This window comes from Ptychodera flava, chromosome 6 (assembly GCF_041260155.1).
Source record: "Ptychodera flava strain L36383 chromosome 6, AS_Pfla_20210202, whole genome shotgun sequence".
Taxonomy (NCBI): Eukaryota; Metazoa; Hemichordata; class Enteropneusta; family Ptychoderidae; genus Ptychodera; species Ptychodera flava.
The window spans coordinates 7,429,673-7,457,603 of NC_091933.1; the positions used below are offsets into that span (position 1 = coordinate 7,429,673).

Here is a 27,931-nt window from a genome sequence, read left to right on the forward strand (position 1 = left end):
ACACGCTCATTTCAAATGTTCAACTGAAACGTTTACCACAGCTCATATCCGCTCTGTTGCTACCATGATTAAGCAGCTTATAATACTGATTGCAACGCTTTTGCAGGTAAGATTTTATATTTTGTGTTGTCTATTCAACATGTTGAAACGTAAATTTAAGCCCATAGGAATAAAAGGAAGTAGCTATTTTCAGTGAACTTTTGCATATCCTGACACTATGAACCACTAAACTCCGCTGAAATGTTTCCATTCAGGAAACGTTTCCTCCATAAGTGTCACACATTAAAATTATTCTCTTCCCTTTAAAACAGCCATGCGTACAGTATTTGTTACCGACAATAGAGAGGTTTTGTTACACGTAATTGCGTTCCATTAGTACGTGTAGCGTCTCTATTACGTTATAAAATGGCAAGTTCCTGTTGCGCAGACGTTCGGAACGGGAAATGGCACTTCTAATGGTTGTCATAATTATAAAAAGTATTTTTTAAATTTGTTTACGTTTTCCGTGAATTTAGACAAGCATTCCGTAAAGCACGATCATAAATTAACAAACATGTTTGATATCAGAATATTTTGCAGAGTTTGCATCAGTACAAGAAATACTCACAATGATCAATTCGCTTTATGAAAGAAATATAAATGTATTTCCATTTTCTTCTGACGCTTCTACAAGATTTCGTTCAACGAATAAGTGCATAGAAAAAATCGGCATTTTTAATTCGAGATTACAACGAGGTTTAAGAAGAGACAGCAGTGGAGAAATTATTCTATCTTAAAAACCACATGCGGTACACGGGTGTTTATGAGAAAAGAATGAAGTAAAATCGTCGCGAACGCACAACTCAACCAAAAACATCACACATCAGCTTTGAACACGTACGCCCAGTGCACTCCATCAGGTGTGAGCGTAGATACGTGTATCTATGCATTAGCGACTGTTTTGTGAATGCGTCACTGTCATCAAATTAAACTGACAGAAAATTTGTGACAGTTATACAGTTGATTGTTGTACAGCCAAAAATGCTTTAATGTCGAAAAATTGATAATAATTGTTGGAATGTTTGGATATTATAGTGAATCTCCGGTTGGTGTGCATGATGTGACGTGACCATGCGGTAATATTTACAAGAAGTTTATTCACCTACAAAACATGGTGACGTCAATTCATCACTTTTACGTTTTCGACAATGAAATTGACATGAAGCTCACAGGAATGTGTTAGTATCGTATTTAGATAGTTTACAGCGAAAGAACAATAAACGTTTTACTCTCCAGAGTATTTATACCGTAACATTAAATATAACAGGAAAATAATTCAAGAAACGTGGAGAATGATTCGTGAGGATATTTTCCAGGCAATGTAATGTTTACAATTGTTTTTGTTTGAGCCTGTCAACTCGTTTTGAAGGTTGTTTAGTACAGAATTTTTCATCATTTGTTTAACTTAATGTAAACTGTGTATTTGAGAAGTCACCGCACTATCTTCTCTATAATATATGGAAGTGTACATTATTTTCCTACCTACCCAATTTTTTTCATGATAAACAGTTTTACTTTTTTTTAAGGTTTTATATCTTTAAAAGAGAGCATAACTAATTTTATCACATGCACAAGCCAAGTTTGTCGTCTCCGAACAAAAAATACGGGATTTATTCTCTAGTCGTTGTACGTCACGACAACCCGCGTCTATGTCATCAATTTTGGTGCGTCGGACCTTTTTTGCGTCGATCTTGGTGGATAGGTGTGCTCGTAAGTGTAAAACAAACAACATGACGGCAGGTATTTCTTCCACGATCAAAATGTGTCTGACGTGAAAATATCGTAAACATTAATCATAATTATTAGAGTCCGACAAAATACATCAACTAGGAAATTTTTTGAGTCCTCGTGTTTTAGTTTTGTCACCAATATGCATGGGAGTTCGTATTCGTACAGACCCTGCCGACGCCTGAACTTCCAACACACTGAGCAGTGTACTGTCATGCGGCAGACATACGGTTTCCACTGTTAACAAGGGGTCAGGTGCGGTGTCCAGGCCTCCAAAAGTCATGTAATGAAATCGATATTTTCACAGACTACGACAATAATAATCAGACCAATGTAAACACAAGAGTGTACCGCCTGTATATTCCGAAGAAATTACGTGAACAATTTGTGGAAACAACGAACTCTAAGCTGGTCGCGTTACCGTGGTTCCGTAAGCATTTCAACCAGGGTGGCGTGACGTTAACAGTGTTCGCGCCGTCGAGATTCAGTCGATTTTTGTTCCCGAAAAATAGCATATCTTCGTCTGAGGTAAATTTGTAGGCCTATGCTATCTTTGAAATAGTGTATAACTTTGCGGAAGGTACGTGTAGACCGAGAGGTCGTCTGGTATTTGCTCCATACACGAACGAACGTGAACGCCCTGTTCCTCGCTCACGCGACGGACGACTGGAATGACTGACAACTTGCGAACGGCGTATTGATATTATTTCTAAAGTAGTTCAAAAGTTTAAACGCGGAATCGTCATGGAAAACTTCTGTTACTTTTCAAAAAATAACGAATTCTTGGCTTGTGCATCTGATAAGTATATTATTCCCCAATATTGTTCTTCTTGCAGCTCGGAAAATACTCGTGACGTAATGACTGTGTCACCACTCGTCTAATATCTAAATATCATACATGCTATGCCTGTATTGTCATTCTCCTATTCTTTAGACGGTACTGAAATGAACCCCTATTTTAACTAGTGAAAATACCAATTATATTTTCACTGTAACCGAACTACCTACAGCAACGCGTATGCGTGACCTTCGCTGGTATGCCTGACCTTCGTAGGTACATTCATTATGTAAAACAGCTGAGCGAATAAGACTTCTGAAGATAAAGGTCCCCGCCCCCGTTTACAGTGCATCATGATGGAACCGTTATACGACAAGTTCCTGTTGACGAGTTTAAGTGTCTAGATGGTGAAATTCGTCGTTTACAACCATAAATGAGCCACAAAAATCCAACTGCACTGAAAATATTCGCGAAAGACAAGGTGCACATATTAATAATTTGTACCTGTCAGTGAGATTCCCAGAGCTTGATAGTGTCCGGTGCAGGTGTCGGATACAATGTAAGATACTAGGGAAAGTCAAACTTTCGTTTAGGTTCTTCAAAGAAGTTTAGTTCTATTTAATCAAACCAGTAACGGAAATATGCGAGCAGACGATGTAAATACCTTTCAAATGTTTTATTCGTAAAGTAACAAAAATCGAGTTACGACGCTACAGCTTACAGTGTACTCACTTCACTTTTTCCCGAATCCGCTCACATATTCCTTTCTAAGATGGTAAATTCGGCATATTTGACGTCTGAGGACATGTATAATTCATGGAGATAAACTGACTGGTACGGCTATTATTGGTGAGCATTCATAGATATCGCAGAGCTGCTTGCTCTCACTCCGTCATCTGTTCATACTCGATCGAGTTTGAAATCGAACGCTGCTGGTGCGGCGCGAGTATTTTGATTCGATTTTAGCGGGCCTAATAACTTTCGCGAAGGGATAAGGTGATGTTTCAAAACACGAAAACACACTCATTTTACACATTTCTGTCTATTTTTTACGCCCATCGCCACTTTAAGCTCGAAATAAATCTTCTTCAAATTTTCTTCAAATGCAGATTTGGATACTAAACAAGCAAATTACCCCTATTTACAGGTATTTGAAATGAATTGTCGCCACCCCTGTGATATCTCTAAAGGGGAAATAAAATTATCAATTTTCAAAAATCACCCAACAATTGAAAAAATTATTTACTTCATAAGCATCTAAATGATGTTAAAGTTCGAATATCTATCATCGAAGTGCAGTCTGCCTAACTTATTGTAGTAAACTTATCCTGGGCTTACTGTTCCGTCATACCAAAAGGGATCTTTGTTTCATGATTAACGCCATTATCGTACAAGTTCAGTCTGTAATCTTTGAAAATGTCTACCGTTTTCTCTTTTTCTCTTTTTAGATTTTCTCTGTTGGAGCGAATCAAAGTAAGTACTTGACAACTTATTGTTACGGATGGGTTGAATCGTTTACCAAACAGATCCTCGTACAGTCTGGAATTGGTTTTAGATCGTTCGTGTTAAATTGATAAAAATATAAATATTTAATAAAAAAGCTAAACGTTTATATCACGATCACCTTTTCAGTGATTCTAAATAAATCACAGGTCATGTTATTCAGATTACATGATTTTAAAATATAGGTTTGATTTTGATTTTGTTTCTTAAAACTCGTCTTCAAGTTGATCAAAGTATTTAATTGGCGAAGAGTCCCAACTACGAGCGGCGTTAAACATTGTATGTCAGAAGAAAGAACTCACGTTGAAGCAACCCCTTCCGAAAGTTAAGCATTTTATTTCGAATCTATCGCTTGGCTTTGTCTGAAGAACTGAAACAAAATAATGATTGCCTATTTCAGGATCAAACTGAATATGAAAACAATATTCATCTTTAACATCAAGTACACATTTATTTTTTTAAAATGTTAAATCAACGCTTGTGCAAAAAATCTAACACTGAGTAAATTATATGTCTTTCCTTCCATGGTGTTGTTCAAGATTTATGACCCAAAGCACATTGTTACCCTGACGACTGGCGGTGATTCAGTATTTGATTGTCACAACATAATCCTTGCCAATGAATGTGTCATGCACTGCTCCGTTAAAGTTATATTAAGTTACAGGACGGAATACAGCAAAGGGGTCACACTTTCTTTAGCTGTACACAAAGAGCGCTGGCATTTTTATATCCCAGCGGGGTATAATATTCTTGCTCAGTGGGCAACTTTGAAAACTTTGCGTGTTTAGCATATATAACTGTTTTGGGGCACACCTCTCCTTGTTTACAATATTATCCAATACCGGTGTCTAGCCTGTATAGGTCAGAGGCTGATTCTTCGAATATGCCTTTTGTTTTGAGTATAATATAGCCATTCACAGCATAAAGAAACTTTTTAATGTTACTCAAGAATACAAACATTTTTCTTGTAATATTGTAACCATGAAAACAGGATATATATATATAACACTTTAATTTTAACATACATGGTAAATGATCTGAACACCAACATTATTTCGTTTAGATGTGTTGGGAAAATATCACCAATTACTATTAAATCCAAACATAAAAAAGATCCACATGAACGACACTATTGTAGTTGTTGAAATGTAGCTCTGTAGCTGAAACAATGTGTAAGAGTAAGCTGCAGTCATAGTAATGACATGATTCATGATCCGAATCATTCATGTCATTTCCAGTAAATCTAGTAATTCTAGAAATTCATCACACTGTTCTTTACTAACATGTTCATGCTTAAAAGGGTTGCCACAGTTATCGCTGCCTTGGCAGGAACAAAGGTCTGTGCAGGGAAGATTAATTTGACAGCAGACACAATTGGTGACATGTAATAAGAGAAAGCAGCTCCACACATCGTTCATATCTTAGTTGTTTGAATTTTGTGTATGACAGTGTATATTCAGGTGCCGCCAACGGGTAAATTTCATCAATTTCGCAAAACCATCTCAAAATATGTTTCGAAGGTACATAAGGGGAACGCTCCATTAACTTAGAAGTACCCGAGTAACCCGAGTTGGTTATCAGAGGATTAATCTCTATGTCAACATATGGGAACAGATGATCTTTTAGAGTAAACAAAACATTAGCACTGCGGAACTACTTTTAGCATGGTCCACGCCGGTCGGCGCTTAACTTGATGACGGCTCTGCTCTGTCCGGCACTCAGGATTTCCGACCAGCGTTAAAAGTGCCGTCCAGCACTTGCTGTTACTTTAAGGTCATCATTTAGTTCATAAAATTGCCTGAAGAGTTTACAAAAACAATGGTTCTATAGAATCCCTTCCAATAAAATCGCTGTTTAAACAATACCAGCAGTTAATTAACGTACGCTGATTTTGCATACGAAAAGCTATTTAAGCTGGTTGAGGGTATGTTCACAAAGATCATTGCCCTTTGAACACACAATATCTCTGTACGATCGAAAGGAGACAAACTGACGATTTTTTGCTTTGTATGAATTATAATAACCCTATAAAAGAAAGTATGTTAGCGAAAATCAGCACAACAAAACAGGACTTTTACTAAAACGTACTCTTTCAATTCTTCAGTTCAGACTCGATGAGTGGCATTGCGGAAAGGTGCATGCAGTGCAATGAAAGTCATGACGAGCAAACTTTGGTGTCAACGAATCCAGTCTTTGAATTATCAAGGAACACTCACTTATTTTTCTGGTCAAAAAGCTAAAGGCTACTTGTCCATCGCAACAAGCCTCTCTGTTTGCAGCGTGTTCATTTTTAGCCGGATGCCGGCCAAATTGTCCGGCTACTTCCGTATTTTGACCGGCTACTTTTCAGCAATGTTTCGCTCTCTAGCCCCGAAATTCTGCTTTTGATGATAATATTTTGATATTTTTGTTGTCTTGCAAGCCGGAGATAACATTTCAGAAGTGCCGATGTGGCTCACTATATGTAGTCTAGCAATTTACGCGGTGAACTTGTTACTATCTAGTATCAGCCTGAAGTACCGCGATCTGCGAACGTGTACTGTACTGGGAATCGCTCTCGAGGTCAACCTTGCTTTCCCGACTACAGCCCGAATTATTCCGACGTTCACATCGGGTGTAGCTTACCATTGGACTGACGTTACGCCCACGAATAGCCGACCATTTCCGAATAAAGCCGACGTTTGTTTCTCTCAAATGCGAAAGAGAAGAAACTCAAACGCGGAAGAGAAAGTCGACGCTTGAGAGCTTTGGTTTTTTGCGTAAGAGTAGGGCCTTGTCTGATGGGTTTGGTAGTTTTTGATCAAATGTAAAGCGACCAAAAGTAACTGAGTTTCATTTTCCTCATACTAATTAAAACGCCACGTCAATCCATCCATGGTCGATCCATGGAGGTAGTAGAGATACTGTCAATATTCAAGTCATCGCATCGCGTTTTGTGGAAGGGCCGTGGTCAAGCGGAAGGGAAAGTCTACGCTTGAATACTTTCATTTTCTGCGTAAGAGAAGGACTTTGTCTTTTGACTGAGGGAGAAATAGTCATATTGAATTTTCTACTCTACCCTGGGAAAGTCACTGAAATTTGTCCATTGTCTTCTGGCTCTGTGTCACACTCGTGCTACCGTCCACCGGCAAGCCTCGTCAACTGTCTCTACCATTTCTCCTTTCTTATATGTAAGAGTGGCCATACTGTTAAAAACGGTTTCTGGCTAGCAATTCATTGATTTCGTTCTTTTTATCGGAGATGTCACAGGATACGCGCAGCTCTTGGAGCATGAAAAAGCTGGACACGTGAAAAGGACGTTCCATACTGGTCTGATAACATTTGCATATGTGATCAATGCGCGTTACTGTGAAGCGTCCGAAAATAGGAAACTTGAATGAAAATGAACGAAGAATGATATTTTGTTTCACCATATTTCTAAAACTTAGTTTAGAGCCTAAATTCAAGAAGAAACTAGATTACTTGCATTGAAAAGTTGTGTAGTTCACTTTTTCCTGTCAACATAGTTCCATGTGCAAGCATATGTGTGTGCCCGTGGTATTGAAGGAGTCGTTACAGCCCTGACGTTCCTATCAAAGCACCAGCTGGATAAGATAAACGCAACAATGGAACATTAACACCTTTGGGGATTAAAAGTCTTCTGTTTGTCACCCTGTATATTGTAAGTGTATATTATGTTATGTTTGGCCGTTTTATGTATAGTGTTGATTTGCCATGGCGAGACGTAGCCCTAATCTACGTGTCCTGCCCTATGGGGTAGCAAGACTAATGTGACACTGCGATCCTTTGATGCTACCTTTCGAGAATAGAGTTGTCTTCATCAGTCCTTCATTTTCTTTTGTTGAAACATGTGCACTGATTGAATGATTGTAGGTGTTACCAATCGAGTTGTTCCACTGAAGTTCAGTTTTTTTCAAGTACGGAAGCTAGAATGTCTACTGTTCGTGCAGGCTGTATTTGTGTATGCTCAATTTGAATAGGAGATCGGACTGTTGTAGGTTTTGTGAAGTTTGGCATCATCGTAACGCTGATATTTCCGTTTCTTATGTATGTGATTAGGCTACGCTCACAAATAACGATGAGGGGCGGAGGAATTCGGGTTGGATTCGAAAATTACGAATTACGATTCCAAGGTTTTGAAAGTAATTTAATGAGAATTTAATAACAACTAAATGTCATCCGATTGTCCAAAATTAGTAATAATTAAACAAGATTTAGAATCGTTTTGTCGCATTTCATTACTTTTATCTCGAAAATATCTTGTATTTTGTATTGTCTTGTTGTTGCATGATTGTTCTAATATATATATCGTAATGTTTCGCGTTTAACAAGGCCCTCCAATGATGCCATTTGGTTTCATGAACCGCAATGTATCTGTTGGTTTTGTGTGTGTTTTGCAGTCGAGAATGTTCTCTTTGTTGCACCGATGACCTTTATGATTTCTTGAGAAGAGCTTTCGAAAATTTGAAAATATGATGCATTTGTTTATGTTTGATATGAATTCATTCAGCTCGTGTTGAGTTCCAATGAGAATCATACATCGTCTCTGAATCTCAGTAAGAGCGATATTTGTTCAGTGTGTTGCTGAATTATTCTCATTTTGTCCTGTGAGATACAATGTCGGGAACTTTAGGTAAAACCAGAGATCCCGTACTGCACCCAAATATTTGACGGTAAAATTCATTGTTGAATTGAAACGTGTTGTTAAGATTATTTTCAGCATTGCTATCATGTATTTTGTTGTTGGTTGTTTGATTATGCAATCATTTGATGATCTTTGCTGATTTAATGCTCTGTCGACTGATTCCATTGCTTAATTGTGCTGTGTATTAGTGTACATTGACACAATGTCTAGTGTTACCAATGTCGCATTGTCCGGAACTTTTATTGTCTCAATTTTCCGTGTAAAACCTGTCGTATCCTTGATGTATGTTGTTTATTTCTTCACGATTTGTTTGAGAAAATAGTCAATGAATTCTGATCTGTGAAAGGTTGGACTGCATCATCCACTTATAATTGGGCGGCCCACGAACTTTCCTGGTCGGCGTCATTTTGTTCACTTGTATTTCTAGCGTGAGATACCAACTTGTAAGTTGTGCTAGTATTATACTGTTAACTGGAATAATCGCCATGGCTAATTAACACTTTATATAAAACAGCCAAACATAATATATACCCTGACAATGTATACAACATTATACACGAAACGCAAACAACGAAGAAATGAATGGTATGTTGAGTTGCTTTCCCTTCATTATATAACAATAAATACGATAAATGAAATATGGTGCCTTCCGTCTACATATTCCACATAACTGAACTGAAAATAAAAATGTAACACAGATGTAGTAACAAATGATTTCTCCATCAAAACAACATTTCTAAAGAAGTTGAAACAAAAATGACATCAATAATACATAAGGGCCATTCAACATCGGCTATTTATAACAAGATTGGAACTAATTTGGGATACTTGGATGGTGAATTAATGTCGGTTTAATTTGCAAATTTAAGCTCATCTGCTTTTCTTTTTACTTGTTTTTAAGAGTAACTTGTAATAGTTCAACACTCAACTATAGAGCACAAAACACGTTTTAGAAAATTTGCAAAATATGAAGACCCAATAATCCCGAATTAGTTCCAATTGGTTATATGTATTCTTGTTGTTCAGCTATATGGGAATTAGATGGGAAAAGGTTCCAGTCTGCGTATCCTTAATAAACAACAAAATCAATTGCACAAAATATTCAGATATTTATCCCTATAACGTGAGCATTATTCGTATTTACTACTCAATATTTTGAATAATAAAAACGAGTCAAGATGTTTCCGATTTAATTGAAAATATACAATAAGAATATTTTGATTACGCGTTTAGAGTTCATGATTTTATTCTACATGCAAATACCTATCACTTGATATATCACTTGATATTTGAAAAGTAAGTTGAGAGTACTTAACAATGGTGGACTTTTGTAATTTTATATTGTATTCATGCAAATTAGGTACCCGTGTGCATTATGCAAATTAAATAATTACAGCCCTATTTGTCAGCTGCATATCGTCATTTTTCATGAGGCAGAGAAAATAGGCTTTTAAATAACGTTTTATGTGGTTGTGTGATGCGGTTCCATGTGTTAAAATTATTAAAATATCGTTATTCAAAAGGGAAAGTATATTGTTCTACATTAGTACAAAAACATTTTAGTAAAATCATTTTAATATCTGTTTGGATATCCGTTTTGTATTCTCCATGCAAATACCTTTCATTTGATAAAGCACTCGATAGTTTAAGGTATGTTTATAGTAGTTAATAAATTTCTAATTTTATATCGCATTTATACAAATTGGTTACCCATGTAAATTATGCAAATTAAGGGCCACGTCCATACTTGACAGTTCCACATTGTCAATTTTCTTGAAGTAGAGATAGTAAGCTTTCAAATGACTTATGATGATGCAGTACGATTTGGCTTTTTGTATTAATTTATTTTAAATATTGTTTTTGAAAAGGGGAAAACATTTTTTTTCAATATAAATATGACAATATTTCAGTCAAATGAATTTCAATATCGTTTTTGATGTCTGTTTAGTATTCTACATGCAAATCCTTTCATTTGATATATCACTCGATAGTTTAAAAGTATATTTCGAGTAGTTAATAATAAATATTTAATATTATATCGCATTTATGCAAATTGGGTACCCGTCGGATTTATGCAAATTAGGGGCTACGGCCGTACTTTACAGTTAAATGTTGTCTATTGATAATAAGCTTTCAAATGATTTATGGTGTGGCTGTATGATGAGGCTGTATGTGTTTAATTTTCTAAAATATTGTTATTCAAAAGGGGAAAATATTTTTTCAATATAAATATGAAAGTATTCAGTACAATCATTGTAAATATCCTTTTGGATATCAATTTTGTGTTCTACATGCAAATACCTTTCATTTGATATATCACTCGATAGTTTAAAAGTATGTTTAGAGTAGTTAACAATGAATTTCCTTGTTTTATATCACATTTATGCAAATTGGGTACCCATGTGAATTATGCAAATTAAGGGGTTACGGCCACACTTGGCAGTTCCACATCGTCAATTTTCTTGAAGAAAAGATAATAAGCTTTCAAATGACGTATGATGTGGCTGTATGTAAGGTGGGTACATTGAGTCTGAAAAATAGGTGAGCATGCCGCTCGCCTATATTGTTTAACTTCACATTCGGATGACTGTAAAGATGCCATTGCCATTCCTCTTTTCAAAACAAAAGAGGAATTTACACACTGTATGAGCAGGCATCAACTTGGTTTAGCTATATATGGAGGTCATATTGAGTTGACTGTAGCTGTTAAGATGCTATTAAAGTAGAACCCGGTATTCACTTTGGTTGAGCCTTGCCTGCACATTTATCACTAATTTGCTATTTTCTAAATAAGGCCATTTCTCACATTTACTTGAGCCAACATGCTGATTCTATGCACATACATAGATCTTCCTATAATAGTGACTGCGTTTAATATGTGGTTGGATTCATTTTCTTTACCACTACACTGTCTCCCTAGTACATCCGATTGGCCATGGTGTTCACATAAGTCTCACTTTGATTTCGTTTGACGAATCCTCATTGGTCATTTTCTGTCCCCGCACGCTAGCCGCGATTATTGTATCATGAATGCGGTGACCGCGTTCTTTAAAAATGTAAATGTTACGCGAGCACACGATTCATATCAAAGTGAATTGGGTTGTGCACTCCCCATTAATGACCGTCACAACTATGTGTGAAGATTGATCACAGCACGATGCAATGTATATGACAACTAATACTTTGCCGATTTATTGATACTAAATGTTGTTTGAGCAATAAGAAGAAACTTCAAAATAAAGATGTTTCGTATACCATTATGTGTGAATGGATGTTGACTTTGGTAGAAAAAGTTATTTCAGGGAGTTTTTTTCACAATATTGTTTTCTATAACAAAATATGATACCTGAAATTTTCTCAACTATCGAAGGGACGTAAGAGAAATAATCCAACAACACATTGGGCTGACATGAAATGTGTCACACTTTTGTGAAAATATCCGTCTCAAACTCGCCTCCGGGTAGTGCGAGACAGAAATTCATCCACTTGAGTGAGATGAAACATCATCTAAACCCTAAGCTTGTGGGATTCTATCAATGAAGTTCCAACTGGCTAAAAAAAAGTTCAGTCAGAGAATATTTTCTTTCAAAACTTATTCTTCACTATATTGAAAGAGCACTTGGGAAAAAAAACGTCCAGTGTTATAGTTCAAATGATAGCGGATGCTAAATGTGCGATGAGCGATAACCATCTGACAATACAAGAGCAAGAATTTTCATTCAAACAGCGTAAGGAACTTCAAGAGTTCATTGACAACGAGGATTAAAGACCAGTCAAGGGTAGCATCGGTATGCCATTGACATTTTCACCCTTTTACCAGGATAATGTTATTCTTGTAAAGCAAGGCTCATCGAGCATAACACCATTGAAGAATTCATAACCACCAGGTTCTAACGATGGCATAAAGTGTCTGTAGACGGAAACGGATTGATGGATGGATTGATGGGTGTGTGTGTGTGCGCGCGCGCGTGTGTGTGTATGTGTGTGTGTGTGTGTGTGTGTGTGTGTGTGTGTGTGCGCGCGCGCATGCATGCATACGGATGTATGTACCTTCTCACATAGATATGTATGCATGTATGTGCGTGTATATGTTTACGCGAGTCGTGGTATACAAAATTGCTTCTAAAATACACTTAAATGAACGATTTTATTTTGTCATCACTGCAGCACTACTGGAGGAGGTCGCATTCTGGCCATTCGATCAAAATGAGTTGCTTAGCGATGTATCTGGTTATGGTAATCACGGCATCAATGGTGGTGGCGCTATTCTTGTTCCTAATGCACAAGGCACCATAGCTGGGGCTTATCAGTTCACAGGCAATGCTGACTCGTACGTTGAATTCCCAAACAACGGTGCATACGACACAAGATACTCTATACACGTGCTTATGTACATCTTTCCTCAAGGAACGAATGGTCCAACTTTCAACTTTAAACGAGACGATTGGAGAGTGCACATGTCGGGTGGTAATGAGCAATTCGCTGCTAGGTTCATGACACGAAACACTTTATCGTTGACTGCAACCGTAAATACACAGACTTTGGAATTAAACAATTGGAATTTTGTCGGAGCCAGTTACAACCACAATACCGGACTAGCCAAATTGTGGGTAATGGATCAGTTGAAATCATCGAAGGATATTGGTATAATTGAGCTGGCAACCAATTATGAAGTCAGAATTGGTGCAGTTAACATTCACAGCAATTTTTTGAGAGCCATGGTATCGTGTATGCAGGTGTACGACAGAGAGTTGTCGCCATCAGAAATCTTGGCTGCAGAATCTAGATGCAAGATAGGTACGGATTTTACTTCAGTAAAGGAAACTTAAAATATGATGCATGGTGCTAGGCAAATCACACTTTCACAAGTTCACAAGTGTTTTCGAACAAGAAGTAAATTGCAAAACGAATAAGAAGGTACATTTTGCTCGTCTTATTTTCACATGCTCATATACAGTATTCGGTATGGATCTTTATGAATGTGATTTTAAGCTATCTTTTTAAGAAGTAACATATATCAACTGAATTGCTTGCGTCTGTGTTCGCTTTTATATTCTTTGAAATTTTCAGTATTATCCCATACTAATGCAATATAATATAAAGTGGAAATGCATAATGCACGGTGTACAACTTTAAATGTTGTATCAAAACAGATAATACCATTGAGAGAGCACCTGTTCCGTTAAACAAACACAATACCTGCCGATCAGTGACAACACAATAAAAAGTGAAGACGCAATCTGTTCCCGAGGTGATATTTTCACCTGATTGACCATTTGTTGAGAATTCTAAATATGTTCCTACACGGGGGTGGGGTCGAAAACGTATTTGTAAACACAAGCCTTTTACCTAGATTTATGCATATCATGTCAATTGACTGGGATAAACCTTACCACAAATTATCCAGTTTGCATCACTGCAGTAAAAATATATGCCCAAATGCCCATGCATAAGTGCTCGTAGTAAAGTAAAATATTACAGGTAATTGGGCCATGTGATTTGAAACTGAATGTGCTGAATTTGATTGAATTTAGAGGTACATTCACTCACCGATAATTGTCAGGATGAAATATAATAGTATCGCATAGTATTTAGCATAGATGAACTGTTGTATGATGAATGATATTACTTCGTGACTGCAAGAGAATTTTGTCGACAGCAATTTGAGAATGGTCAGAGAGAATTTTGTCTCATAAAGTAATTACATAATGACAAGGGGGAGGACAGTCAAATAAGATGTCACATGATTTTGAAACGCTATATAGTCTGCCATCAAAAGGTACTATAAAACTAATGCGATTTTAGAAAATTTCATCTAAATGGTTTCCTATTCTGCTTACAGACACAGAGAACCCTGTAATCAACTGTACATCGGACCTCTCGACATCGACCTTTATCGATATCCCTATGACGTCGGTGACATGGCCTATTCCTCTTGCCGCTGATAACTCTGGCACTGTACAAATACGTGGAAGCCATGAGCCTGGGAGTAACTTTTCAATAGGCAATACAGTTGTGTCTTATGAGGCGTCGGACCCAAATGACAATAAGGCAACTTGTTCATTTACCATAACTGTGGAAGGTAATTTATAATACGAATTTAAGATGACTTTTTCTTAAATTATACTGTCGCACCGTTGTCCTCCAATCAGAGGAGAGTTCAGGGATTTGGAACCATTTTACAAGTGGTATAGCCACAAACTGATGACGTCAAAATCGCCGTACACTAAACACAGACGCCCCATAATTGCGACACTGACTAACTAGTGAGGTTGAAATAATATAAATTTGCACTTTCTTCAAATCACTGTCACTATTTCGGACTGCTTAGTTCTTGTGTCGGGTTAAGCACAGTGGGAGCCAGGAATCGGGGTTAGCTGACCAAATTGTCGGAACTCCGCTCGCTTACGCTCGTTCCGTTCCGAAAATTCGATCGGCTTACCCCAATTCCTGGCCCATTGTGCTTCATCCGACACAAAATCAAGCAAGTGAAGACCATCACAGACTTTTTAGGGTTAGCGTTAGTTAGTTCATGTGATCGCGGCAATAATTCCGTCTCATTCCGGGTACAATATGTCCCCTCTGACGTTTTATTCATCAAATTTGTTGTCATGTACAATGCGACCCCGACGGCATTGACCATATTGACCGCTTTTTAAATACAGCAGATGCCAAAGACGGCACACGGTTACGTAAGAGAATTCAGAGTTCATTCAAATGCAGATAATAATCAATATGACGGGCAAATTATTTCTTCTTCAGACAAAAAATCACACCTGTACATATACTTCAAACTCTGTTATTTATTTGTATTATTTTGTCCAGAAATTTGTTTCCTTTATCTTTGGGATCATGCCTCCCAATAGATTTTGGCCCGGCTGTATTATGGAAATTTATGAATCCATGGATGTAAAAAACATATACAACGAATTCAAGTTCCAGAAGTCCAAATGGAGCTTGGGTATGTAATAAAGGGAAAGCGGCTCCACACATCGCCTACACTATTTTTTCGTTCTCTGTGTTCATGTTTAATTTTGTGTGTTCGGCTATTAGTGTAGATATAAGCCATGGCGAGACGTAGCCGTAATCTGGCTGTCGAATGAAAGTGTGATCTCCTTTGATTTTTGTTTCACTGTTTGTGGATTAATCATTGTCGGTGTTTTGTTCGTCCAGTAAGGAGGCTAGAATACGTATATTTGGGTCAGTTTGTTGTGTTTCATTTTGTTCGGTCGTTTCTGTAAAATTGTGTACTTGTGCACTTATGAGTGTGTCGCCAATGTTTGGATTTCATTTGTATGCGATGATCTGTTTCTTCGTGAATAAATTATTTAGTGTTTGGTATTTTTCTATTTCTTCCCAGTTCTTCAGGAGTGCTTGTTTGTCTTTTGACACAGTGACAGACATTTTGTGTAGGTCATTGGTCGCGATATTTGTGCTTGCCTTTTAATTTCTGTTGACCGGCGTAATGCCAATGCTATATCGATTTGTTCCTCCAGGTTCTAGTATTATTCTGATGAATGGGGGGTAGGGGGCTTATTCTTCGTTGTCTGAGTCTCCTTGGTTCTCTCATTTCACAGCTAATCATTGTCTTCATTTTGTGGATCCTCAAATCTTTGCCCACATCAACACCTTGGAATGCGTATGGATGCATGCCAAGCGAACTTGGATGGGCTTCACATCTTCAGACTTATTTCCAACTTATCTTTATGAGTTCATGTGGCGATATATAAGCGAAGGTGTGATGTCACTTCTTCAACATATTTCAATTCTTTATCCGTGTGAGTTAACAGCCCCTTCATCGATTTAACACTGCACATAGCACAATGTTGTGCCAAATGTTTTGTCTAGAAACTCATGTCACGCCAAATATACTGCTCAGGAGCCCACTGCCGCTGATGTGTGACACTTGGAATGCACAAACCAGAAGAAGAATGAGTTCGTGCTTGTGACAGTATATGCACCCTAAATCATTATATTGGCAGCGAATTTCGTTTGCTTAATTCACTTCGTCGATTGGTGGAATTTATAAAGTAGTTTTCGTGGCATATCCGACGATTTTTTGTTCATATTTTCATCTACGATAGCAATGAAATATTGCATTTCATACGTGTTGAGTCATGAACCTCTTTATACAAAATGTACAGTATCATAAACAGTCTATGATACTCTGTTACAAAATGTACCGTGTCAAAAACGGAACACACCTTTTGTATTATAAAAAAGCAGCAAATGACGAAATTCAATGATAAATATCAAACACAGTTTTCAAAGATAAAATATCCTTAAACAAGCAACAATTTTATGCGTTAACTGTGCAAATACAACAAATACTATAAAAAAATATTCAAACAATAACAAATCTTCACAAGAAACACGATAATGGAAAGAAAAAATAAAGACAGCCAATAAAGCAATCAATGCAGAGGCATAAATTCAATAAAAGAAGGAAAATGCGTAAAAGACGTTCGAATCATTACAAACGAACATTATAAATTAATGAGTTCCTGCTTAGTATTATCATCCTAACGTTTGTATGGAACATTGCATCCCTTTCTCGCAACTTGTTCGCGTGGAGTACAGGTTGCTGGGTTTGAGTTCCGGTAGCGGTAATGTTTGTTATGTTAAAAAGTTTAACTAAATAAAAACACTTCTCTCCCTGTCATCAATCAACCATTGCTTCCACATAGGTTTCAGGGTGGCTGAAGAAGAGGTGGATAGTGTAATAGGATACTAAAAAAGGGACAGGATTGAAGATAGTAAAAATTGGGACCCTTTTCAATCATTTCCCTCTAGGTTTCCAAGTCCCAATTCCTAACTCTTACCCCAAAATAATTTATCGCCCCGTTTAGGACGTAACTTTTGTCCTCATTTCCGTAAGTACGCACATCTTTGACGTCATCATTTTGTGGCTATACCACTTGTTAAATGGTGCCAGGGATTTCCATGACTAATGTTACAGTAATATGTGACAGGCATTAAGTCCTGCTTATGATATGCCTTCGAGAAAGTAACAATAATACATCATTAAGGAATTGGACAGAAATTACTGGATGCGCGGAGCTTTTCAAAACGACGTTGCACAAAACATAGTGATCCTTTTTCTCTGGGTGTCACTATCTACATCAATATTATCTTAATTTACATGTAATTTCTAATTTGACCTTTGAACTGTCAACAATTACCCTTTAACCTTTACAAATCATTTTTATGCAAGGTTTCAAGTACTTCAATAATAAATCGCATTTCATACTCAATACTTCTGTAAACTGCTTGAGGTGCAATTGGCTATTCAAAAAATCAAAAGGGAAACTAGCTGTTATGCTTACTTACCTTCATTTCAAGGTTTTGCTAGTGATTGTGCAGGGAACATTATTATTGCTGGTCAATGACCCATTAAAGCCTAAAAATCAATTTTTATGCACAGATATCGCAAGTTTGGTAGGGGCAAAATGTTTGATACTTTTCCAATAGCCTACAATAAGAAGTTAATGAATATTTTCGGGTGAAATTAATATCATATTTGGTGTGAATGAGTTCACGTCTGCACTTTCAAACGTCCCCTTCTAATCATGTACATTTACATCAATATATTGTCAAACCTTTATAAAAGCACAGACTTAGCTAGTTTAGTATTATAAAAGTATTTATATTTTTATGACAGACTGCCATGTATACAGTATAAACGTTTTTGTTAAAGTCCAAAATCAAATTTCTTGTACACTTACGCACTTGTTACCTGCCTATTCTAATCAATTGCATTTTAATCAATTATCAAACGTCTATAAATGCACTGGTATTGCTAGTTATACTTTGAAAATTGTTATATAGTTTTTTCATAGATTACCATGTACTATGATTTGCTATTTGGGGACGAAATACTCTATCGGCCACATCTTGTCTTCTTATTTTGCGCGAAAATGGTGATCCTCCCTAAACGGCATGCATAAAATTTCATGACCCTTCAAAATGCGTGTATTTCAAATCATGATACCGTGTATCATTATTTGATATTTTGGACAAAGCACTTAATCGCCAACATCTTGTCTGCTTATATTTGCAAGAAATGGTGACCCTCCTAAATGTCATGCTTGCACAAGTATGGCAACCCACCGCCTACTAACACTGGCCTTCCCCATTGTACTTTCTGTCCAGTCTATTTACAGACAGATAGAACATATGTGTATATAATATGTAATGTAATTTGGCACGGTCGAGCGGTAGTGTGTTTCGTGATCGTTCCGGTACGCATATTGTTCTTGGTTGTCGGTGCTTTTCCGCATGACTTGTCTAAAGGTCCGGTAACTAACGCACACACAGGCACTACACCATGATTCAGTTAGCTTATAAATCACAATACTTCTACATGATTACAATATCTAGAAAGGTCTGCTGTCTACAAAGACGTTGTTCACCACAGTCAAACAGACTGGGCTTCTCACTGAAGTCTGTACGTCAAGGTGTCAGAGCGTCTACATCTCATTCTCTATAGTCGAATGAGGGAATGTCTCTCGCTAAAAAGGGTACAACTTAAATTGTCTCCAAATCTACACGTTGTCATGCCTTTGGTATGCATCTATAATTAACAAAAGACACTCGGGGAGGAAGGTCACTCCCATCTAAGTACATCTGTCGACATACAGCATGGAGGTCAAGATTCAACGTCCGGTAAATGCTAATGACTCAATACGGCCACTTCAAAAGTCACGTAAATGAACAAGGGGAAAGGGGTCTGAGTTTTGGTACATAGGGATAACTATAGGAGCAAAGTTTTTTGACAAAATGACACATGACCAGCTTCTTCTACATAAAAATACATGAGCCTTGATCCTAAAAATCAAATTAAACTACAACTGCACGAAACCACAGTTGTATGTAATATGTAGGAAGACCAATCATTAGCGGTTTTTCAAGTCCCTCATACAACATCTGTGGATTCATAAATTACTGCATTAAACCGATCGTCCCAAAATAAAAAAACATACACACGAGATTCAACGGACCCTATACGGAAAAGCAACGAATAGGGTATAGGCTAACGGAAAACAGAAACTGAGAAATATAATTCTAGTCACACTTGACGTTGTTTCTTTGTACACAAACACTATACGTGATGAAGCAATGACACAAAAAACGTTTACAAAGTAAAAGAACGCCCACGAAGAATATGTTATGTATGCTAACACTCATAATCAACGGTAACTATCAACAAATCCTCGGATGGGCTCCTCATCATCCCAAGAAATAGCCGATGTTACATTCTACGATCTAGAAAGGAAAATCGTCCAGCAGAACGAGAAACGAATAGCACTCTGCTACAGATTCAGAGACGACATTTTCATAATCTTTTACGGAACTCAATATGAACTAGTCGAATTCATTGCCAAATCAAAAAAACACGCCTGACATTCGAATTTTATATGAAAGTTCGACACAAGAGGTAACATATCTTGATCTAGTCATTTTCTATGGCCACAGATAAAACAAAAAAAAACAAAACATTCTTGACACCAGAACACACTCAAAAACAATATATAGACATTCCAATTCCTGCACAAAGATTCATGTCACCCTACAGACACGTGATGTCATAAATATGTAATTACCTATGTTGACAGTAGTCGACGACAGTGGCGTTGTCTGTTGAAAACCGTATAGTTGGAACAACCAATTGTTTGCTAAGACGAACAAAAGGTACCAAGCGCATCTTCCATTAAAGTAGTAATGTAAACTATGTAACTTATAGACGTCTATAACTAATAGACGGGGTGCAGAACGTCGTTTCAGGCCAAAGCGACTATTTGCACCCCGTCAAGGTCTGTGTGGGCGCAGGGCTGTCATATTGCAGCTATATTTATTCTCAGTTTTAAAAGAAAATAGTTGAAAGATTCCTTAAGGAAAGATTGAGCAAAAACTTTAGGACTTTTACTTTCGAGACGCATACTACCTTACGAGGAAGTGTGTGTATGTCATGACGTAGTAAAATCTAGGCGCATTCCCTGGGATTATTTCTTGCTTAAATAAATGATACACACATGGTTAGGGAATACCATTTAACCAATAACAGTGCAGTTGTGAATCATATATTCATAGTATATTTCAAAATCCCAGGGGTTTGACAGAAATTCCAGGTTTGTGACAATTATTCTTTTTTTCTATATCCTCACTGAATACATAATTATTTACACAGCAAAGATCAGACCATTGTTTGATAGAGTGAATGGAACAAGCGAGGCGTTGACGACAAATGAAGTAAGTATACGTCCTTATGGCAGTTCTTATTTCCATTTTCATATAATGTTAACATCAACAGAAGTCGTTTGTGTGGTGCTGTTACTGCAGTGGATTTCAGTGTCATTAGCTAGATAAGAAAAATCTCTTACAGTTGGGACCATGTCAATTATAATGACATCCCGTATACTCTTCCCCTCGCAAACGTCGGTGGGTTTGTTTATGATGTAACTTTGTTCTACTTCAGAACTGTTTTGCCGTTTTAAACAACAGATCGCGTAAGTAAATAGTAAAAATAACATTAATTATGTACCAAGACCCAAAGTTAGCACATATCAGTAATCATCTTCGGTGACCTTCCCCTTTAATCAATCTAACCTATTAATTAACAGAAAACACCGACGGATATTATGCTACATAGGCAGAAGAAATCCAAAACTGTGCCTTCGGTGTTTGTTGACAAACTACTTTTTGATAACTTTGTTTTTCTTCCAACAGGTTATCAAACGTTTGGATGAATTATCAACCTCGATAACTGGTCTTTATAATATGAATGTGTCACAGGAGCAGAGCAAAGACATAGCATATGGTAAATAAAAACATAGACTCTTAACATTCTATGTTGAATGCGTTTGGACAGATAAGCTGAGAGATATGAAGTCCATGTAGTTTGAAATTGATTCTTCACAGCACATAAATCATAGTTTATCCAGTCTGTGAGGGCAAATATCGGCTTCGAGTTGGATTAATTGAAATTTATTTTAGCCGCATTCTGACAAGTTTGCTGCAAAAAAGTTGAGCAAGTTTGTTACGTGATAGAAAACGAACAAAAGGTGAATTCAGCAGTTTCCGTATAAAACGAAATTTATTACGAATAAATAAAACTAATCGCTAGTACAAGGGATAAAATACAAACTGTAAAAGTGTACAGGCTACTTATCTCAGCTGGGACGGCAACGCTCCAGTCTCAGAGTTGTAACAGTCAGTCGGATAAGGAACAGTCCTTTGGCTTGCAAGCTTGAAGTTGCACAAACTCCACAGTATAAATCCAGCATGGTAGTGAAGGTCTTAAAAAGTCTTGAAATTAGTACTGCTGGAGTTTCCAAAGTCTTGAAGTAACACACAAGAGACGCGATCCCAATTGTCTGACTGCAAGCCTGCTGTCCAAGTATTTATACTCATGTTGTTATATATTTAAAACAATCTAGAACTTTTATTGACATGCTAATTACTGTTCTAAAATTATCTCTCTAACACAACAAATTAAATTTCCAGAACATTCCAAACATGACTAATTGAAATCAAGGTTGTGAAGTCGTGAAGGACAGTGACCTTGAAAATGTTCTAGACAAATTAAACACAGGTCACGAGTGTGGGGGAAAAGACCTACATAACAAGTTAAAGAACTTACACAAACAAATAAATCTATGTGTATGCGTGGTTGAGTATACCTTTTCTGTTCAGAACGGTCCTCAATGTCACAATATGCCTCTCATAATCAGACGTATGTTACCGGTAATCTATGGGTCAACTTAATAATTTGGAATCTTTAAAATAATAAAATCGAATATATATATAGGTATGTCTCATCGCAACTTCCTGTACATTGTTTTACAGGAAGAATTGTCATGTCAACCAAATAATGGAAATAAATTGGTTAATTACGGCCGATAAGCAATTTACTTTGCATGACATCACTCAATTTTACATTTAATAGAAAATGTATTCACTGAAATCCTGTCCCAACTATCACTGTTTAAATCAGCTTAACGTGTCAAGATGAATATTCGATCAAAATGATTCGATCTGCAACGCATAACGTCTAGCTATGTTTCATGCCTTCTTTTAACATCTACTTTTTTCAGTCGTGTTAAATGCAATAGATGTCGTCGCTGTAGCTATTTTGTCTTCATTCCCTGACGTTGAGAGCGGTCGTAATGACACAGATGCTTTCATACAATCCTTGCTGAATACGGCAGATAAACTTGCGACGTTTGTTCTTCTGAACAAAGAGCCAGGTACTGACCCCTTGCTACTGGAAACATCATCACTTCTATTAAATTTGGATAGCGGCTCGCCAAGCAAGTTTGTCAACTCCTCTATAGAAGTAGGCATTGGGTATGGATTTATTCTACCAGGAGATGATAAACTTTTTTTCAGTCTAACAGAGAAAGAAGGCTCATTGAACAGGATAGTGAGTACATTTTTGAATATTCACAAACTGTATAGGTGTTATCTTTACAGCGTGGTGGGCAACGTAGTACGTATTCAGATTGGTCGTATATGTCCGATATTATTAGCGGGTACATGGCGCAAGATCATGCAGTTTTTTATATACAGTCAGTTATTGAAAAAATAAAAATAAAAAACCTTATAATTAAGTCAGGCTCTATCAGTTTTTGTATTCTATCACCATTGCAATAGCAGAAATCTGTAAGAAAGAGGCCAGGGTAAACATAATGATTAAAAGCTATTGCAGTGTCCACTAGGATTATATCAGGTACATTGAGGTCGTTTATTAGTTTGTGGCTCAGCACACTTCTGATCAATAGAAACAGAGAATGTTTGATCACTCCATTGTTATCTCTTACAGGTGAAACGTCTAAAAAGGAGATCTTTGCAAAAAGAGAATGATGGAAATGGATCTTCGGAAAATGACGTTCTGGCGTTGTCGTTCACAGACAGGGAAGGCAATGAAGTAGAAGGTATAAATATCAAATGCAATGCAATACAACGTTTTACTTTTTTACCTCGGTCACGTAGAACTGTAACAACAGAAGTATATCATCCATATTTACTTGCAAGTGCTGCAAGAAACTGCATACAAAACTGTCGTTGTAGTTTGTTGTTTATACAAGCAACCCGCAAAATGTTTTATTGTCTCTATATTAGACAACATGATTGTGCATCCTTATATCGCTATGTATGGTGAAAATGATTTAGTTCATTATCCTTTTTATATGCAAGCATTTTAGTTTTAAAAATGTGAGAATCGGAACACTTGCCCAGTAAATCACAACCAACATGTTCATCATTTTGTTATTTTACCATCACTAAATATTTTGTTACTTTTCAATTTGTATTATTTTCACTGATGTGTCATGAATATTTGATGTATGCACAAAGTGAATAATACAACGGATGAAATTCAAATTATGTTTGCGAGTGACTTCCCTGCCAATGAAGAACATGTATTAGTTGAAGGTATCTATCTCGACATGGATGATGTCACATACTTTGGAACAGTTTTCAAGGTGGGTCGATCATGAACAATGTTATACCGTATTGTACTGTATTTCATAATACATGCTATGCCTGTATCACCATTCTCTTACTATTTAGAGAGTACAGATATGAACCCGTAGTTTAACATGTTATTTTCCACTGTAATAGAAACTACTTAGAGCTAGGCGTACGCGTGACCATCGTTGGTATTTTCACATACATGTAGGACAGCTAGCTGAACGAACAGGACTTATGACTCTCCTAAGCGTCATTTATAATAATAATCAAAATTTTGATGTTTTGATTCAGCTCTTGGGCATTGCACCTAATAAGTACAGTACAGCTTTACCCAAAACAATCAAATGGACGCGTTGAATATTTGTACCCATTATTGCGACCGACGCCTTTCTCATTCACGGCCTGTCCCGCACGATGTTTTCATGTCATCTACTCTGCTGAGGAGTACGGTTCTGGTCGCCTGTACATCATGACAGAACCTCTATAAGACAGATTTCCTGTTGACACGTTGAAACACCTGGGTAGTGAATTATAGCGAGTATAGCCATAAATGAGCCATGAAATTCCGAAAATACTTGCCACAGAGAAGGTAAATATATTGTTTCCGATTTGTACAGTGAGATTCAAAGGTCATGATCGTGTTCTGTGCAGGTTTCGAAAACAACATGTTGTAAGATACTCCCAAGAAAGTTATTAAGGTATATAAAATAAGTTTAGTTGTATTTAGGAAAGCCAATAAAGAAAATATATGAGTAGACGATGTAAATTAATATCTTTGAAATGTTCTTTTTTTCTCACTGAAGAAAAGTGAACGAGTTACGAACCTGTACCCCTTCGGATTTTCCCTAATGCGCTCGCAAATTCCTTCCTAAGATATTAAATTTGGCATATTTAACGTATAAGGACATGTGCAATATGTTGACATAAATTGACTGTTACGGCTATTTATCAACTTTGAATTCATAGCGAGATATCATAGAGCTTCCCACTCTGCTATCAGGTGAGCAGTTTGCTCAATCGAGCTTGAAATCTAAAGTTGGCGCGATCATTTTGATCCGATAGCCTAGCCTATGTTTTACGTCTGCAAACACACGAAAAATAAATAGAAATGCTCTTTAAATTGTGAAAACCTGTCGACATCTTAATGTCAAAATTGTTCGCTCTAAAAGTATAACATAAACCATCCTTTGAAGTGGAATGGCCAAACAGGGGGAAAATATCGACAGGTGATAATGTTGCCAACACTCGTTAGCAACCATTGTATTCTATTGTATTGTATTTATTGTATTGTATTGTTTTCTATTCTATTTTGCTGTTTTGTATTGTACTGTTTTGAATTGTTTGGTATTGTACTGCACTGCACTGTACTGCACTGTACTGTACTGTACAGTACTGCACTGTACTGTACTGTACTGTACTGTACTGTACTGTACTGTACCGTGTACTGTACTGCACTGTACTGTATGTATGTATGAATGTATGTATGCACAGCACTACTAGAGGATATTATAGTAGACCATAATCTTGACTACATGATGTAGGCTGATGACACACAGATGTTCATTATCCGCAATAAACCTGAAGATGTTACCGCCGGTGTTGAAATGTGTGTTGATGATATTCGCGCATGGATGAGAAGTAACATGCTGGTGGTGTCGAACGATAACAAGACGCTTGAAATACGATATGGCAGAATCGAATAGCCTCAGGATTGGTGAACTTAATATCGCTCCCTCTCCTTTCGTACGGAATCTTGGTGTTATTCCCAACAGGAATGGTTTCATGTGTGAACATATCAGTCAGCTTTGTAGAAATGCATATTTCTCTTTATCAAGAATCGGTAAAATTCGTAAATTACTCGACAAGCCCACTACTGAGAAATTCATCCATGCATTCGTTACCTTTAGACTCGACTATTGTAACAGTCTGTTCTATGGCATTTCAAATGACCAACTGATCCGTACGCGTCTGCAGTACGTTCAGAATGCAGCATCCCGTCTCGTCACAGGTACACGCAAATATAACCACATCACTCCTGTTTTCATTGATTTACACTGGTTACCTGTGAAAGCTCGTATACATTTCAAAATTGTATTGACTACTTTTAAGGTTGTTAGAGGTGGTGCACCGCTTCATCTGAAAGATTTAATTGATCTCTATGTACCGACAAGAAATCTGCGATCTTCTGAGAAATTGCGTGTAACTCCTCCTCGCGGCTATTTTAATAAGTCCTACGGTCAGAGAGCATTTTCAGTATGTGCTCCTTTGCTGTGGAATGCACTGCCTTCAGAAATTCGTTGTGCCAGAAATGTAACTTCTTTTAAACGTTGTTTGAAGACCACCTTTTTACTAAGTTTTACTCGTGATTGTAATTTTTTTAGATTTTAGCTGGTTGTTTTTATATCTTTTAAACACTTGTGTTCAGCGCACTGAGACGTGTGTATGTATGTATGTATGTATGTATGTATGTATGTATGTATGTATGTATGTATGTATGTATGTATGTATGTATGTATGTATGTATGTATGCATGCATGCATGTATGTATGTATGTATGTATGTATGTATGTATGTATATGTATCTATGTATCTATGTATGTGTATCTATGTATTGTTGTATGGTTGTATAGTTGTATGGTTTTAATTATTGTAGGATTGTATTTTTGTATGGTTGGTTGTATGGTTCGATGGTTTAAACGAAAACCTAATTTGTGTGTCTGACGCTAAGGGAAACAGTGTCGTCATCACTAATATATAACTTGATTGTCGCTTTTTATGTTAGTCTCATTTCTTTCACACTTCCCCTGCATTTCCTTTCCAGGTGTCGAAGTTGGATCATGCAGTTGTCATTATGTTGGAAAATTCTGAACCTCTCTATGGAAATGCCACGTCATATATATTCAACGACGTGGTCAAGTATTCAAATCAGTACCGTGGATACCAGTTCTCTGTTAATGTCCAGTTCAGTGGAAACCATTCGAAAATTTTCATTCCAGACGACTATTTTATGACAACTGGATTTTACTTTTTGACCTTCACTATTCTAGGGAGTGAGTAACATACTTTTTCAAATCGTATTCCCTTCCACCTTCATTGTGATTGCTATTAAACTGGATATTTGTGGCTTTACCTTATAAATAACACCATCATACATTCATGTACAGTTGTCATTTGTATAATGTTTTCATAATTCTCTGACTGAAATAGGCTTTTGTTAATTCAATGTTCAGAACGAGAAATGAAGTTCTCGGTGGCTGTTAAGGAGATCATGTGCACGTACATGGAAAAGCGAAGTAGTACATGGGGTAGAGACGGTTGCCAGGTTGGTGTTAGCAGTTACTTTGAATTGCTTTTAAGCCTCGAAAATGATTTATTCTCACTCACTGTTGATTGATTTACAGTACATCAAAACCATACTTTTGCCTTTATGACCAGAAATTAATAATTATTCAATTCTTACTTTTGTTCCCATTGAGTTGTGATTAGTACGTTTGTCAGATGTTTATTGCACCCCCCTTAAGTTAATAGTTTGTGTTCATGTATTGTGAATGCGTAAATGCACTATCTCTGAGGCTTAAGGCTTGGATGTTAGATTACTTTCTTTGGAAAGTAACAAATGTTTGAAAATAGGCTTACACGATTGAGTAGCTCTAACGCACAGTAACATATTCCCTGCGTTCACAGGTTTCATCAATGTCTAACCTGACATCAACTGTGTGCCTGTGCAATCATCTGACTTAATTCACAATTGAAAAAACGGAGTTTCC

At 36.9% G+C, this 27,931-nt stretch overlaps 1 protein-coding gene across 1 annotated transcript; it reads left to right on the forward strand.

The window, feature by feature from the left end:
- LOC139136024 (uncharacterized) lies at nt 1-27,558 on the forward strand. Its single transcript, XM_070703844.1, has 11 exons — nt 1-106; nt 3,994-4,018; nt 12,861-13,490; nt 14,536-14,775; nt 20,881-20,942; nt 21,420-21,510; nt 22,787-23,115; nt 23,515-23,626; nt 24,048-24,175; nt 26,986-27,214; nt 27,395-27,558. The coding sequence occupies exons 1-11, from the start codon at nt 65-67 to the stop codon at nt 27,556-27,558; spliced, it is 2,052 nt and encodes a 683-aa protein (XP_070559945.1). The 5' UTR covers nt 1-64.
- Nucleotides 27,559-27,931: the final 373 nt, after the last annotated feature.